Below are 17,638 nucleotides of genomic sequence, written 5' to 3'. Positions count from 1 at the left end.
CGTTGATACTCAGACTATCCAGAATCATTTCTATGACAGCATGAAAAGATGTAGAAATGTCCACAATGACTAATTTCAGGCTAGTTTTAATTGCTGAATGCATCTGAGCTTGGTCGCCTTTGCTCTCAGCCATCAGATAAGCAGCCGGCGAGACAAAAAAGGGATGAAAATGATATCCAACTAAACCTTGTTAGCATTATTATCGTCTCCTGAGCTGAAAAAGGTTTGGATTTATTAAAAAAAGAATTCTATAATTGTTCAGTGCAATGATTTTACAAACTCCTTGTCTTATGCTGATCCATCGGATATTGTTTCAGTAGATGGCAGAATGACAGAAAACACTGTTAGTGAATAAAACAAAAGGAGCGTTAAACCCTGAAATATCCGTCTCGCTTTCATGAGGCCTTTCTTCCAGTTCTCACTCACGTCAGAGATTTGTTGGTTATTAATAAGCACTAATTACAGAGGCATCTGTCTCCAGCGCCACATCTCCCCCGTTACATCGCTCTTTTCAAAAGCACTTTGCTTTTAGTGCCCTCTAATTTTTTCCTCCTTTCTGAGCGTTTTTAAACTTACAATTAGTGACAAATTAATCACGTCCAGACCATCAGGAATGGAGACAGTAGCTGTAATCAGATGCTTGCTGAAATGGAAATGAGCAATATCAGCCAGCTGCGGTCCCTTATGATTATACTGATATGCGACGTATCACGAAGATAGGTGGTGGAGAATGATTTAGCATTGCAAACGATACTTCAAAATAAAATGTTCCCACAGAGAGTCGCTTCGCTTTTCCAAAACAGCATCAAAGTACTTGCATTAATATATCATTAATGAAACACATCATCCCATTGACTGGAATCCATAAAATCAGCGTTACAAAATTCATGGGCTATCAGATGTTAAGAGTGCTCTGAGAATATGATCCTCCTTCGGCTTGTCCATTAGAAGAGATGAACTCTTTGTCTTCCAAGTAAACATCTTAATAGTGTGGTGACGTGATAAAATACTCTGTCAGCAAAGCAATTCTTTCTGAAATATTCGCCAAACACAAAACCTGGAACACAAAAAGAGTTATTCTGAAGCACACTCAGCAGTGTTATGGAAAGTTACTTTTAAAAATAATGTGTTACAATATTGCGTTACTCCCGTAAAAAGCAACTAATTGTGTTACTTTTTATGGAAAGTAATGTGTTATATTACTTTTGTGTTACTTTTGCATTACTTTTTTTTTAAATCTGGGCTGGACTTGTTTGTCTTTGCTATAAAAAATCAAAACTTTAGCAATAAAAAACAGTTGTTATGCTTATCTAAGGTAATTTTTTGCTTATTAGTATGGTTGAATTAACTTATTGAAATTCAGCAGAAAAGATATTGGTAAATAAATGGCATTCAATACATAAATGATATCTTTGTTTTAACATTTAAATATGGCAGGTTTGTGTAATATTCTGAGTTCCAATTTTTATTAATTTTGAGGAATACTGAATGTTTTTTTGCACGAGTTAGATGAGTAAATGCATGCTCACATTTAGTCTAGATCTACAGTAAGATCATGTTCACACAGCGCACACAACTCCTCTGCACTGACTCCCGATTTCTCTCAACATGACAACCGGAGAGCCGTCAGTCAATACATGGGAAAATATGAAAAAGATATTTTCTTGTAAATTTAAAAAATAATGTGTTACTTTACTAGTTGCTTGAAAAAAAGTAATCACAATACGTTACTTGCTTTCCTTGTAATGCGTTGCCCCCAACACAACACATTCAGTCTGCTCTTTTCTATACAATCAAAGCATACAGTCAAACACCAGGGCTTTTATATTCTGACTGCATGAGGTCTAGACCTCGGCTTCAGCAGGAGAAACTATTATACAGTAATCGATGGTCAAAAAACTGCAGTAGTTGAGACAGGCTATAGATGTGGTACTGCAGATACTTCGCTCAGAGCGGTGAGGTGAACAGAAGACGGGCTTCTTCTGGTGCACTTTAGCCTTTTGAACTTCTAAGTTCACTTTCTCTGTTAGTTTTATTGGGTCAGTGAGGAATAACGCTAATAGGCTTCCTTCACTGCTCCTGAGTAACTGAATTTGAGACCGCCGAACTGTGGTGGGAAGATGTGACCCTGTAGAAGCAAAAAGATAATGGGGTTCCTTCAGATTGAGCAACCTCTGAGGTAAAACTCTGCTGAGGAAAAATGAAAAGAGAGTCAGGCAAGATGAGGAGCTCATGAGCCTCAGTTAGATATGGTTGGACTCGAAGATGATGTCTCATTAAGTCAATGTTTAAAGAAGTCAGACCGTTGAGTGTTTCTGCTTTGAGATACTACATTAGCACAAATTCCTTATCAGTGAAACTATGGTATCAGTTGAGCTCCAGTTGCACAAATTGCTAGACATTTTATTTAAATTTATTTGTTTAATTTTATATTTTTAATTGTATTATTTATAGAAAATGTTAGTGGTACTTGTCTGGCTATTATTATTATTATTATTATTATGGTTGCTAGTTTGTTGTTTTTGGTTTTATTTAGCAAACCTAACCTGGTGTGATTAATTGTTGCTCTTTCTTAAGAGCTTGCAGTGATTTACATGTAGTCTGAGTTCAACATTCATGTTAGTTTGTCTCTCTCTACCATCTCAGTGGAAGAAGATACAGAGGAGAGCTCACGATCAGGCCGCGACTCCATTTCCACAGCCACGGACCTCACCCTCCCACCCTCCAACACCGAGAAACAGCTGAACGGAGGACGCAGCAAAGAGGACAAGAAGAAGGAGCGAGGAGGGAAGGACAAGAAAGACAAGAGCAAAGCCAAGAAAGGCGTGCTGAAGGGCCTGGGCGACATGTTCAGGTAGAGTGAATGGCCTTATGTGCCCAAATCACTTTTTTTCATCTAGTGCTGATGTAACGTGACAAGTATTTGGAACTCCCTGGTTTATTTTATTTTATTTTATTGCATTGAATTGAATTGAACTGAACTGAACTGAAAATGTTCAGCTGTAGTTTCAGTTAAACTACTGTTAAATAAGTCACTATAAATGACTTTACTTTACTGAAAATGTTAGTAATACTTACCTGGCAAAACAACCACCTTCATTTAATTGTTGTTGTTATTATTATTATTATTATTATTATTATTAACCACATACTTCAACTGTGGTTTCAGTTGAACTACTGTTATATAATTCACTATAAATTTTGCTATATTTAATTAAATATTCTTTTCTTTTCTATTTTATTTTACCTTGACCCACACTCTTGCTATGATTTGTTGATGCCAGAGGCAGTTTACATGGAGGTTATTTTTAATAAGGGAATGTTTTATTCATCGATGCATAGGTTTCCTGCTTATATTCATCACTGGTAATTGCTGGACTGGAAACTTTTCTGAAATATTCACATTAATGTGCAAGGCAGCAAACATGTAGCTTCTGTGTTCCTGTAAACAGCTTTGTTGCCTAGTTAAATGTCACCCCAACTGTGACTGATTTGCGAAATTTCGCCGCCAACTTCACCCTACAAAGAGGTCGAGGCAAATGCAGAATCGGTTAATTTTGAAAATAAATCCATCTGGAGGATTAACATTTACTCTGCTTCTCCTCGCAAAGCTCCTCCAGAGGGACGAGTCAGGTACAGATAACACACTTTTGGGGGCTGCTATCATGAAAAGGTGCTTCCCTTGTCTCCTGCCCCTCTGGGCTCTTTGAAATAACGGGTCGTGCATCCATTTGGTTGAGAACGCAGGAAGCGTTTCCCAATGCCAGGCTAATTAAGCTGGGGCCTCCATTAATTATTATGATTTGGTGCTCATTTGAATCCTGCATAAATTATCCACACTCTTATCTGCACAATACGTTGTTTTGAGGCGGATTAGCGTAATGGGATTAGTTAGCATAGTGCATTGCATGCTGTTCCATAATGAACAATAAAAACGACAAGTGTTTCCAGGTCATGTTTCAGGAGCACTAAAGGGTTAGTGCCCCTTGATTCGTGCTCCACCACTCCAGCACTCTTTTGTCCTGTAAAATGAATGCAACGGACAATTACTAGTCCATAATGACATGTTAGGTTGTAGCCCGTGTTTTGAGTTGAATTTGATTAATTAATTAGCAATAGGAGTGTGAGGACTTATGCATTGATTTTAATCAGTGTTTAGTAGTGGGGGTACAATTGTTGGTGTAACGTTATGATTAACGCATGTTGCATACTTTCGGTACTAATCAAATTTTCAGCATGTCAGAGTTGTGATGAAATGGAAGTACAGACAGAGCTTTGTCTTCAGTATTGTGACGTACATTTCAAGTGCTTCAGATTATCGTTTGTAGGGTGAGGAATTGGTTCTATCCAATGGGTTGTTCATTGGATTTTGAGATATTGGTTTTTCACTCAAAAATGTATGCGAGTTTGTAGTCCATTGATTGATTGAAGAAGTCTGACATACATCACCACACCACACATGGATGAATCGTTCACAATAAGCTGCAACATGTAGATATGTGCGTTTTTACTTCATTTAGTAGAAATGTGTTGCATTACTTTTCTGCTTAATTTATTTACTGGCAAATACCCATGTCCCATTTTGAAAAACAAAACACAATTGTTACTTATAGAAAGACATTTGTTATTTTATTTGTTTGTTTAATGTTAGTGATACTTGCCTGGCAAAACAACCACCTTAATTTTAGGTGTAGCATGTCAAGTAGCATGTTGAAGTTTAATACTAACAAATAGAAATCCAGTCCCACATTCTCATTTTTTACTTACAGGCACATTTACCTTTGCTCAGTGAAATTTTGTGAGTGAAATCCAGTCGAATACAAATAGCGAAAAAATTAATCACACAGATTTTGCTCGTGTTCAAGTTGGACATGCAAATGTGCCATTCTGACCAACAGAAAAGCTGCTTGGTTTGAAACTGACTGAACACTGAGCTGTTATTTATAAATCTCAATGCTATTGACAATTAATAGTTTTGCACGGGAAATGTTGCTAATGTCACCTTACCTTTATAGGAGTTATAATATGTCTGAGCATAATGGGTGTTGTAGTTCTGAGAGCGTGTAATACTGTTGTAGATGTTATTTGTAGTGACAAAATATTTGTAGAAAAAAAACAAAAAAAAACAATATTGTAGCCCTGCATTTTTTGAAAGTAATGCTCCCCACCAATCAACGCTGGCTGTTAACCACGTCCACTATTCATCACATGTTGCTTTAGAGCTGAAGCGCATGGTATACATGCTGTAATGCTGGACATTGTTGGAGGTCACCCAAGGTTGTGGTGTACTCATCACACTCAGGCTGTTCAGACTCTTGTCGTATTGAGACCTTGAGAACACCTGGTCCATGCTTAGTGCATGCTGGCCCAAAGGAGATTTACAGCTTCAGTGATGAGGCAGAATGAGCTTCAGGTGTTTCATCACACACTGCTGGCAGCTTTCACAACCCCTGCTCTCGGCTCTTGGAACCCTATTTCTGGTTTTATTCTTCTAATTATTTTTCTTTTTGTTTTTATTCTTCTTTTTTTTTTTTTTATCCTAAAATTGTCCCAGAAGAGGTTGTGTTCCATTTTTTGGGAGTTGCCAACAGGTGAAAACAGTGAAAAGTTCTATATTTGTATATTTCTCCATGTCTCAGGAACCATATGGGCTCGATTTTTGAAGTCTTTCCTTGCTGTTCATCCAACTTGTGTGAAAATTGGCGTATATCATCTATAGACGACCTTGACAAAAAGTTGTCAAAAGAATTTTGATTTGTTAAATCACAGATTTGAGCCAATAACATTTTCAGGAGTTGCACATAATGACTAAATTGACTTGTATCCTGTTAACGCAAAATCCAAAGTTCACAAAATTTGGTACACACGGATTGTCTAGGCCATGCGAGGATGCATACCAAATTTAATCAATTTCTGATTCTAGGGAAAGTTATAAGTCAAACAAGACTGTAGCCTAATGTAAGAATTAACATTTGCATTGAAAACAGCTGCATTTACATCATCCATGCAATCTGTTCTTTCAGATTTCTCATTTCTGGTCAAGTTTGGGATAATTCTGGTGGCTATATATAGCCCAGGTCCCTCTATCAATGCAATCCTAATCAATAACTAATAATGCAGTTTTCCATAAGCTGACAAGTGACATGTCAAAATTTAATACTTAAGCGTATGATTATGTTCAAAGCTGTAACTCTAATAGGAGGAATAGTAATATATTGTCTACTTAGCAAACCCACCAACAATTATAGATGGAAGGAGGTCAAATTAACTCAATAGCAGAGGAGTCAGAGGTGGAAATGTATATGCATTTAGTGAGGGAGTGGGAAGGCTTGTGAATGTTCATTAAGAACTGAAACGCAGGTCTGGACCCCAGCGGAGACGCTCACGCAGCGCAGCAGCATCCTCCTTCACTCTCATTACATCTACCCCTCCTCTGAGAGCCATCAGAAACTCCCATCACTGAGGAGATCACTCACTCACACACATACACACACATACACACACACACACACGCTCATACACACAACTTGCCAGGAGAATATGGATTACTGACATTCAACTCCTCTTCTCTATTATTGTGTTTTTGTTCACACATATACAGATTCACTTCCTCAATACACACTCCTCTGCAGTCTCTCAAGGCCCATTTAACTGTAGCCCTTCACGTTTTTATCTCTTCCATCTCAGGATGGAGCACACACACACACACACACACACACACACAAGAGGTTTCTGAGGCGTTTGCAATACACTGCAATTGGAGCTCATCTGCATGCGTGAGTAAACGTGCACTGATGAGCTCTGCGCTTAATGGACACACTGATTGGAAGAGCATTAAAATCAGAGCTGAAAGACAGAGGGAGGAAGAGAGGAGAAGAGAGAGATGAGGTGATCAAAGAAGAACGATAGAGAAATCCCTAATCCAGAAATACTAAACAGCTGAATGAATGACCAGGAAAGTGGAGGCAGCACAATTGAACTAAATCTTTTTTTTTAGTTGTAGAATCCAGTGTCCTAGAATTCACTCACCAAATAAAGGTTGTAGAATACATTTTCTAGATTTTTTTTTAGGTTCTAGAATACACTCTCAATAAAGGTGCTAAATTTAATTTAATTAAAAAGTTCTATAATTTACTTCATTCACCATATCATTGCAGATTTATTTGTTTGTTATTGTGTTTATTCATTTGTTTTAGTTGTCAAAAGTGTTCTGGAATTCACTCTTAAAGGTTCAAAATCTCGCTTTATTATTATTAATTTTTTTTTATTATTATTATTTATTTAATTCACCATATTGTTGTTTTTTATTATTATTTGTTTGTTGATTTATTTCACTTTAAGAAAAAGTTTTCTTGTATTCATTCTCAATTAAGCTTCAAAATTAATTTAAAGTATATAATTTACTTTATTCGCCATATCATTATTTGTTTATTTATTTGTTTGTTTCACTTGTCAAAAAGTGCTATAGAATTCACTTGTAAAAACGTTATAGTATTTATAAAATTTGCTTCCAAATTAATACATTATTATTATTATTATTATACTCATGGGTTAGGGTTTTTTCAAAGGGTTTTGCTGTATCTAGAGGCCAGGACCATAATATCATATAGATTTAATGGTGAACTGTTTTGGGCCAATAGCTAACCACCCAGAACACCCAAACAAGCGCTTACCAATGCCTTAGCAAACAGCTGAGCAATCTGACAGCAGCGTGCTTGATGTTATTACTGTAGCTTAATGGCAGCTCTTGATGTAAATCTTACTGGTGCGTGAGGCAGCTTTATATCTATGGGTGTTAGATGTCATGCTGTCTGCACATGGATCGAATGAATAGGTCATGAACTGCGACATGCGTGCAAGCATTCAACAAATGACCTGAAAGGGGTTAGATGCCACTCATCTTCACTTGTCCTACAGGCTTTATCATACATGCACCATAAACGTGTCTGACATTCTCTTTGACCCGGCCTTTAATATCAGCTCCTAACGGTAAAGGCCTGTTGATGTGTCCACATGTTAGCATGTCAGGCGGCTCACTGCACCTGATCTCTGTGTGACATTAAAAGGAAAGCTCACCCTTCATATTATTCCAAACTCAAATTAATATATTTTATTCATATATAAATTAATATTGTGTTATTTATTATCTTAAAAATAAATATATTTGATGTTAAAATTATTTAATTTTTTTTCTAATTAATTACACAATGTGCCAATTAATTCATCACATTAATTGTGAATTAATTGCACATGAATTTGAACATAATCAAAGATATGGCCGGCTTGAGTAGTATGTGCTGGAAGAGTGGAGAAATAAGGGATGGAAGCAGAAGTAAAAGACATAAATGAGTGCATCAGAGTGAACTGGGGCACATGGAGGAGTGTTAGAGATAAAGAAAACCACTCCTGTTTTCACGCGACTGGTCACGGCAACTTTGGCTCAGGGGCAGACATGCCTCTACGGCTTGCATTAGTGGACACTATTAATAGGATGCAATTGCTAATCCTGATGCCCTCTAACATTGAATTACTCCATCCACACCCCACAGACCCTTCCCCCTTCACTGACCTTCAAACCTCCATGTAGCACCATCCTGAACTCCCATCACGACCTCCAGCCTGGAGCGACAGCAGGCCTCAGGGACCCGAAGGGGGAAGAGCGCAGATGCCTCCCCCCAACCATCTTTATTTTCCCTTGTTGAGTGCACATGTTGCTGGGGAGGATTGTGGGTAATGGGACCTTTCAGTACATAGGGCTTAGATGCATGATGTAGGCGTTTATATGCTTTTCCATTTGCACAGCCAGATCCCTCAAATTGTTCCAAAGTAGTACGTTCTCACTCATTAGTTTAACGTAAACACAGAACTCTTTACCATGAAGAGGTAATTATGGAAACACTGGAGAACAACACACCAGTTACATTCACCATAATCAACCTCAGTCACAGATAAATGAAGCTGCCGTATGTAATGACTGAAACTTTGATTGATGTGAGCTGTGGAAAATGGTCATAATATCTGCAGTTGTTAGTCTAGATATTTCTGAAAGGACACAAACTGTGTTAAATTGTACACAGTTTTTGGTTTAGGTCCTTTGATGTCTTTTCACAAATTTAATTTAACCCTCTGGTACTCCTCTTGTGGTCAAAAATTACAGATTGTTTTTTTTTTTTTATGAAATGTACTATATATTAGTTAATTTTGTATTTTATGGTATTTTATAGCACAAAAATATATTTATGCATTAGTTGTAATCTGTTTATTACCTGTTACCTGCTAAAAATAAAACGTTATAGAAGTTTAAAAAATATTGTTATGAAAAATGCACAAAAAACTTTTTTCAAATTTTATATGAAATAAGTATTTTCCAAAGCATTTTTTACTCTACAACTGTGAGAAAATAGCTAGAAGGCTAAAATAAATAAATAAATGAAAAGCAGGACCATTTAACTTTTTTGAGTCATGTCCATAATTGTGTGTGTGTGTGTGTGTGTGTGTGTGTGTTTATGCGTGTGTGTGTGTGTGTATCAAGTTCTGTGCTATACTTATGAAGTAAGAAGTAAAAAAAAAAAAGTGAACATTTTCAGTCAAAAATAGTAGCTCTTCAGAGGGTTAATTAAGGTCAAGATCTTAATCTTATTCTGATTAAAATTTAAGTTGAAAAAGTTGATAAACCAAATATTAAAATATTTTATATAATTATTTCAACTTATTACAATTTACCAAAAATACTTATAGTCCTTGTCAAAATATGCACTACTAAAATAAAATGGCTATGCTATTGTAATACAATATTGTCTTTTTAGGCGTGTTGTAGTGTGCTGTTACAGAAGCTGCACATTCATTGTGACTTACACATTCTGACTAGATTTTTCTTCTCCTAAAACATTGTTTGTTCATTATTAATATGCTGCAGTGTTTTTTTTTCTTATATTTTGATTAAAATCCAAAGTAAAGTAAAATCTAAAATTTCCTGTTTTTTAAGGCAGTAAAAAGTGTCTGCTAAATGCGTAAAAGTATCAAGCATTTATACTTTGTCAGTATCATCATTTCTGCATAACTAGCTGCCAACCAAATAGTTCCCTGCAACATAATCAAATAATTGACCACTTCACCTTTAAGGAGTGTGACAGCGAACAGGAAGTGAGACACAGAGGACTTGAGATATTGCAAAGTGATCACTTGTCAAAATGCCAGAACCTCGGGTGGTGTCACCCATCTGTTTCCTCGATATGACAGGGGTGTTGTTTGTGTCATGACCTCCTGAAATGAAAAGAAATTAAAACAAAAGAAGTGAGACCGTCCCTCAGCAGGCTTAACACAGGGCTGTGTAAATATCATATCTCTCTTAAAATAGTCCTGGCCGTGGTGGTCTGAACTGATTCATCGACAGGCTTCCTTCAGGGGTCACGGAGGGAGATATTCTCACCTCTACCCCCCCCCCCATTCCATTATCCACCTGCCAATCAAACAGCCTCCGCTCACAGCAGGGTGCACTGGGGTATAACCAGAGCCGCCTTCCAGAAGATGAGCTCTCGGAGACCCAATCAAATAAATAAAGTAATTGATATAACAGAGATTCCCATTACATATGATTGAAATTTAATTTAGAAGCTTTTATTAAGCATGCATTATGCCACTCATGGGGTGATTGCTCATCATTGTGCATTTTGAAATGAGAGATTTAGCCAAGAAGTTCAGTGTAGGGCTGCAACTAACGATTATTTTGATAATCGATTAGTTGGCCGATTATTCTTTCGATTAATCGATTAATCGGATTAAAAAAATATTGACCAAAAAAAACACTATTCCACATTCTGCCCAATGTCCTTCAAACAAACGTGACAACTGAATGCTATGAAAACATACAGTGCTTAATTTATTAGACCACTTATCATAATAAAGAGAAAACATATTTTAGAAATTTGTCAAAAATTTGTTTAAATTTAAAAATGTTATTGTCATTTATTAGACATAATAATAAAAAATGGCCTCATAACAGCTTGCATTCTTCCTGGTATTGTTTATGTACTTTTTGACTGCAATTGGGTATCGCGAAAAAAAAAATACTCAAATAAAAAATACAAGAAAAAATAAGTGCTCTGGTTTTCTTTCATAGATAACAGCAATAATGATATTATAGCATTAAAAATAGCCTACTACTGTTACTAAAGAGCTTACACATATTGGAGTACTAACCAGTACAGAAAGCCGAAAAATGATTTTGGTTATCACCAATACTGTTACTTTAGAGCAGCAGTGGCACAAACCTTACATAAACACATTGTTAAAAAACTTACATAAATTTGTTAAGCATTGTAAAAATTGAATATAGTTTAAACCTCTATTAAAAATTAAAATAATAAAGATAATAATAAAGACGAATAAAAACACAAACTCAGTGTTAACCAACAGGTAAGAGTAATGTTCTGCAGGAACTACTTTGATCACAGTCACCTCGTCATTTCTTTATCCTGTAAAAGGCCGTTATGGAGCGTCTCATGTTTATATTCAGACAGACAATTACACACTGTTATCCCTTTAAAGTTCCTACTCTCATAAAATATTTTAATTTATTTTAAACCTTAAATTAACTTTCAACAACAGATAATTCAGCACAATGGATATGTTTGCGCTGAAAAGCCTATTAATTGTCTCCCTCTCTACTGTGTTCTGTCCGTCTGACGCGCGTGCGCGTGCCCGCCGCGCCGGCGCTCATTCGGTATTTTAAACTTAACACAGACTGTCAGGACGGACCTTTATGCAAAAATGGATATGCTCGCGTGAATTTGTGGCATTTATAGATAAGGATATGACCGTAAACTGAACGTTTTTGCGCTGAGGACGCACACGCATCTGTCAAAGCGCCTGACAGGGCAAGCCATTACTCTTATGCATTAACTTAAAGCTTAAAATAAAGAATTATCATGTTTTGGGCAGCTTGGATCACGTGCTTCTCCGGCAGAATCTCATTCTGTTTCCTCCACTATTTTTAGATGCATTTTGTCCATAGAAATGCATTATTCAGTGCCGTAATTTGACTAACCAGCTGAAGTTGGACGTGCACTTTGGGCAGACCCGATTAATCGATAATGAGAATCGTTGTCGATGATTTTCATAATCGATAATAATCGATTTTATCGATTAGTTGTTGCAGCCCTAGTTCAGTGAGAGGCCCGCTCTGTTCAAACCTCATATAAGCGATCATACACCACTGGCTGCCCATCACAGAACCACCAGGTGCAATTGCATTTGGAGCTATCGTGTCATTGCATCCGGTTTCCAGTCCCTTTGTGTCAACAAGGTACTAAGAGAGGGAATATAAGGAATATAAATCTGGACAAAGTTGAAACCAAACACCTGTCTATCTCTCAAATTTGTAAAGGCTTTGTCAGAGAAGCAGGACTTGAATATCACAGGGTTTGTTCAGGCATATTTGCTCTCAGGTTTGAATAAGAGCCTAAAACACAATTATTGCTGTGATCAACAGACTGCTGCTTTTCTAAGAGCTCTGATCTGCTGAAGTTACATTGAGAGTTACTTTGTTTTGATCAGCGTAAAAGCACGGCACTTTTTGCTGTGTGAACTGCGTCCCTCGGGACGATGATAATCTTAACAAGACAGCTTGTGAAGAGCATTGTGAGAGCTTTTATCAGACAAATGGAGGACGGGATCTAGAGACGGCGTAAGACGAAGCCAGAAAGAACAAATTATTAGAGTTTCAGCTTGCAGACCCTGATAACAAGTCTGATAACACTAGCCATTTAACAATTTAGGGAGATGAGCAAGTGACCACTGAGTATGAGGTACATTCATGGGAATGGAAGGGCATCAAATGAAGGAGAATATTTATCTTGAGTTACTGCAGTGAAGTGCCAATAAGATGTCTTTGTACTCTCAACTTGTGATGGATAGCATAACATTTCATGAGAGATTGCAAGCACTGTCAAAAACACTCCATTAGCGAGATGCAAAAGTGCTGCACTTGAACATGTCCTTTCATTCACAAGACAAGTATGTGTGTTTCTGAGCGCGTCTAATGAAACCTTAATGGTGTCTTTCCATGTTAATTACCAGGAGAGTTTTGTGAACCGAGAGCTTTCAGTGTTTCCGATGTTGCGACTTGCGTCATAAACAGATATCTTGTCCGCTTGAAGAGGAATATAGCAATCCGAATGGTAATTACACAACCACAAAATTACAGCAGATGGAGCAGTGAAAGGCCACAACCTCAGACACCGAGCCAAAGTAAGGAAGTGGATATGAATGTGGGGGAGTTGAACAGTTAAGATAAAGTAAGTGGAGATAATGTAAATAAAATTGGCAGAAAAGAGCCCAACTATAGGGATGACAGTAATGAGACACTGAGAGGGAGTCAGAGAATTACAAAACAGTAGAGGGAATAATATCAGGAGGGGAGCGAGATGACGAGGCAGATGCGGTGTCAGAGGTTGCTGATGAGGGAATGATACACTAGATAATAAACAGTAGTTGAATGTGCCAGCAGTTGAAATCTGTACTCCGTAAAGGAATGAAAGAGTCTTGAGGTTGGACATTTTCCCTTCAGAGCTTTGATAAATGTGTTGATGTGGACATGGAAATTATGTTGTCAAGTAGTTTTGACTCAAGGAACATATTCATGCAGTGAGAAAGGGTTGCGAAAGAGATGCTAACAAGGTGAAAGCCTCACTTGCAGTTTATATTCTTTCTTTCTTCTAGATATTTTACAGGATTCCATCCTGTTATGAGATAGATCTCAAACTGATTATTGTTTATTACACCCTGATAATGTTCTTATTGACACCTTGCTATGAGATTTTACCTTCATTTCGTGTGAACTTGTAATAAGTCTTGGATAGTTCGAATTTAAGGTTTATTCAACGTTAAGTTGGTTTGAGTTAGGTATTGCTTTTCTTACAATAAACAACTTGCAAGAGGTAGAGGCTAAACACATCCACGGAGCTTCATCTGAGAAGAGATGGCAAATTGTGTTCTCGTTAGGAGATCAGGAGACATATACCCCTTTTCCACCAAGGCAGTTCCAGTGCTGGTTCGGAGCCAGAGCCTAGTTTCAAACTGGTTCTTTGTTTTTCGACATCCAAAGCACCAGCTCCGAACCAGGAAAAGCGGTTCGTAAGTAGCACCAAAATATTGCTGGGCTAGAAAAAAGAACCACTTGCGTCAGGGGCTGGGGTTACTGTGACCAACAAGACGAACAGAAACTTGGACCGCCATATTTGAAATAGCAGCTAAACGCTAACACGTTTCATTCACCGTGTTTGGATGCCGATGTAGGTTCGCAAAGCCATGAACATCAATAGCAACGCAACGTCCCCCATTGCTGATAATTTGTTTAGGCTTGTTCGGGATAGATCGGCGCTGTGCGGACCGCAGGCATATCGGGGTGCTGCGGGAGTGACTGGAAAGCAGACGGCTCTTTATGATTTTGGATCGCTCTTGCGGTGCTTTAGTGTGTTGTGTGCCGATCGATCGATCTGCGTGGTGCTGATGCTTTGTACAGATGCCTGTTGTGCCGCGCTAGTGATCCGAAACATGAAACGTATTCAGTGACGTAAGCCCTGGCTCTATATTGGCTCTCTAGCCTGTGGAAAAGCAACCGGTTCTTAAAGGGCTCGCCAGTCGAACTAACTAAGAACCAGCTATAGCACTGGCTCTGAACTAGCACCTGGAACTGCTTTGGTGGAAAAGGGGTAATAGATGTCTGCTCCTTCTATATTCTGCAGAGAACTTTAGACACCAAGAGCAGAAGTGAAATGTTACAAAACCTTCAAACAAAGGTTGAAGTATTAGACTGGCTGAACAAAAGTACATTGATAGTCCTATAGCAGATCTGCTTTGGCTGATTTCCTGGGACAGATGGTGATGTTGGTGTGGATCATGCTGAGGTGTTGCAGGAAAGTGTTTGGATGAGATCCCTTCCCAAGATTTGCCAACAGAAAGTTCTGACACCGCTAAGAAAAGTAATACAACTTTTGAAATCCTGGAGACCTGTTGTAATCTTATGCAGGGATTGCAAAATTGAGTTGTGAACGGTTATATGGGAGCGCAGTAATATTCAAGGATTTCCTCAGAGAGATAATCAAGATTTAATTCAGGGCTGCCATCTTTTTTGGGGAAAATATTAATTGGACTTTTAATGGGAGCTGGGACGGGATCATCATTTGTCTGTAATGAATATTGAAACACTTGCTTTGGCAGGACTAACATTGTTCTACAGATCAAGGCTGCAACCATGAAAAGTAACTTTTCTTTGGAACTAAATTTGGGGTTCTGGCCAAAAGAAGATCTATTGCTACACAACCCAGCCTTGAAGGAGGTACTGTTGGCTATAAGAATAGCCAAACTTTTCCACTTGTTACCTATAGATGGGTGGATATCTGTTGTGAACTTGGCAAAGAGCCACACACTTAGCACAAAGACTGCTGACTGTACTCTCTGAGGCTTTACCACCTGCATCCAGACTCACGCTAGAGTCTCAGGTTTCAGAGACAAGACAGATGAGGGCATCTATTCTACAGCAAGAACGACATGACACTAAGGGAGATGACAGACCTGCCCTCCTGAAGGTAGTTGGGAGTCCTTGTATCGCAGTGTTGGGAAAAGGACTGGTGACTTGTAGTTTCAGTTTAGTTGGTAAACCAGGGGTAAATTTGCTGAACATTTACTCACCCTCAGGCCATCCAAGATGTGGAGGAGTTTGTTTCTTCATCAGATTTGCAGTGAATGGGTGCCGTCAGAATGAGAGTCCAAACAGCTGATAAAAACATCACAATAATCCACAAGTAATCCACACCACTACAGTCCAGTCAAGGCAATTGATGTCTTGTGAAGTCAAATGTTTGTAAGAGATAAATCCATTGAGACGTTGTAACTTCAAACCTTCTGGCCAAAATATGAGTTCATTATCCTTAATAATGCTTCCTTCAGTGAAAAAGTCCTTCCCCTGTTGTCCTCTCACATCAAAATCCACCCACAGATTTGTTTTGAACTGTTTTCCTTGTATACAGTGCTAGATTTGTGCAGATTTTTCTCCTGATTCAGAAAAGACAACATTTTTACTAGAAAAAGCTAAATTATGGACAGATGACCCGTGTTTTAGACGGAAGCAACAGTTAAAATGTCTGAATGATGGATTTGTTTATTACAAACCAAGCAGCTTTTGTCTTCTCCAGATGTTAACTGATGGACTGGAGTGGAGTGGATTACTTGTGGATAATTGTGATGTTTTTATCAACTGATTCTGACGGCACCCATTCACTGCAGAGCATCCATTGCTGAGACAGTGATGCAATGCTACATTTCTCCAAATCTGATGAAGAAACAAGCTCATCTACATCTTGGATGGCCTGAGAGTGAGCACATTTTCAGCAAATTTGTATTTTTTGGGCGATTTGTTCCTTTAAGGGGATATTTAAGGGTTCAATACATCTTAAGGCAATGTTTCCCAACACTGTACTTAGGAACAAGCTGATGACTTGAATCAGGTGTGTACTCTTGGTTTGTTTCTATTTAGGCAGATAAAGGAGACATCCAAAAATATATACTGTTGGTGTGCCTCTGGAACGGACTTAAAGCCATCACAGATATCCACAAAATTATATATCCTCATAGACTAGACATTATGAGGTTGTTTTAATATTTTTTTAGGTGATTGGTTGGTTGTTTGGTTTAGAGCACTAGATGTGTGTGTGCTGTCATTTTGAATAACATGGGCAATAATGGGTTCTTAAGCATCTTCATTTCTTACTCTTTTCTTCTCCACATTTAATTTTGTTGTCTCTCCTCTTCTGTCATTCTCAGACCATTTTTAGTGCTTCGTGTGATGAAAAATGAATAAAGAAGATACATATAATTCCACTCTGATTGGTATCAAATCATCAGTGTGAAAGCTATTTATCATTTCTTTCAAAGGAAGGCAATTACGATCAAACTCGCCATTCAATCTTTCCTGTCAGGTACATGTTTTCGATTCCACGGTAAATGACAGATTCCTTTCCTTTTTCCCCCTCCTCTCTTCTGTTGTTCCCAGGCTGATGATGCCTTAAGTACTAGTTGTTGAACTCGTTTGTCTTCAGGAGGTTGTAATTGGGCATTTCTATGGCACTAGGGAGATGATGAAAAGAAAGGGCTGGAAAGGACAGGACAGAAGTGAGGGAGGGAGGGGAAAAAGAAAAGAAAGACGCTGATGGTTTGGTGATTGTACAAGGTTGCAAAAAGGAGAAAAACGGCATGCATGCAAGTAATGGCCACCATACTACTACAGCTATTTTTTGTTCATATATTCAACTATTTTGCTGTTGTTGTCGTCTCGTGCTCATACATAACTAAATTTACATATAATTGCACTACATATTTCCTGGGCACAAAATATTTTTTTTCACAGTTATATGCAATGAAACATGCTGTATTTAGAGGCACAGGCATGACCCATCATTAAAATGTGATTCAGAGGTAAGCAACCCTTCCTCCACCTGTCTTGCCCCGAGGCTGTGTGTGTGTGTGTGTGTGTGAGTCTGTGATCAGACTGTCCCATTGAGTATGCACTGTGAGGTGGCATATCTGGGTCACACACGCTGGCACATTACTCCTGTGGGAGCTTTCTTCTGTTTCCTTTCCT

The 17,638-nt window shown here is 38.1% G+C and overlaps 1 protein-coding gene across 2 annotated transcripts in view; it reads left to right on the top strand.

The window, feature by feature from the left end:
* pard3aa (par-3 family cell polarity regulator alpha, a) overlaps window positions 1–17,638 on the top strand; it is a 445,004-nt gene that overhangs the window by 301,584 nt on the left and 125,782 nt on the right. For both annotated transcript variants that reach the window (XM_079409545.1, XM_079409544.1), the window contains one exon: window positions 2,647–2,854. In XM_079409545.1, coding sequence (XP_079265671.1) covers window positions 2,647–2,854 — 208 coding nt within the window. The remainder of the gene's footprint in view (window positions 1–2,646; window positions 2,855–17,638) is intronic.

Source organism: Barbus barbus, assembly GCF_936440315.1.
Source record: "Barbus barbus genome assembly, chromosome: 46".
In the NCBI taxonomy this organism is placed as follows: Eukaryota; Metazoa; Chordata; class Actinopteri; order Cypriniformes; family Cyprinidae; genus Barbus; species Barbus barbus.
This window is presented reverse-complemented; position numbering and strand designations above follow the sequence as displayed.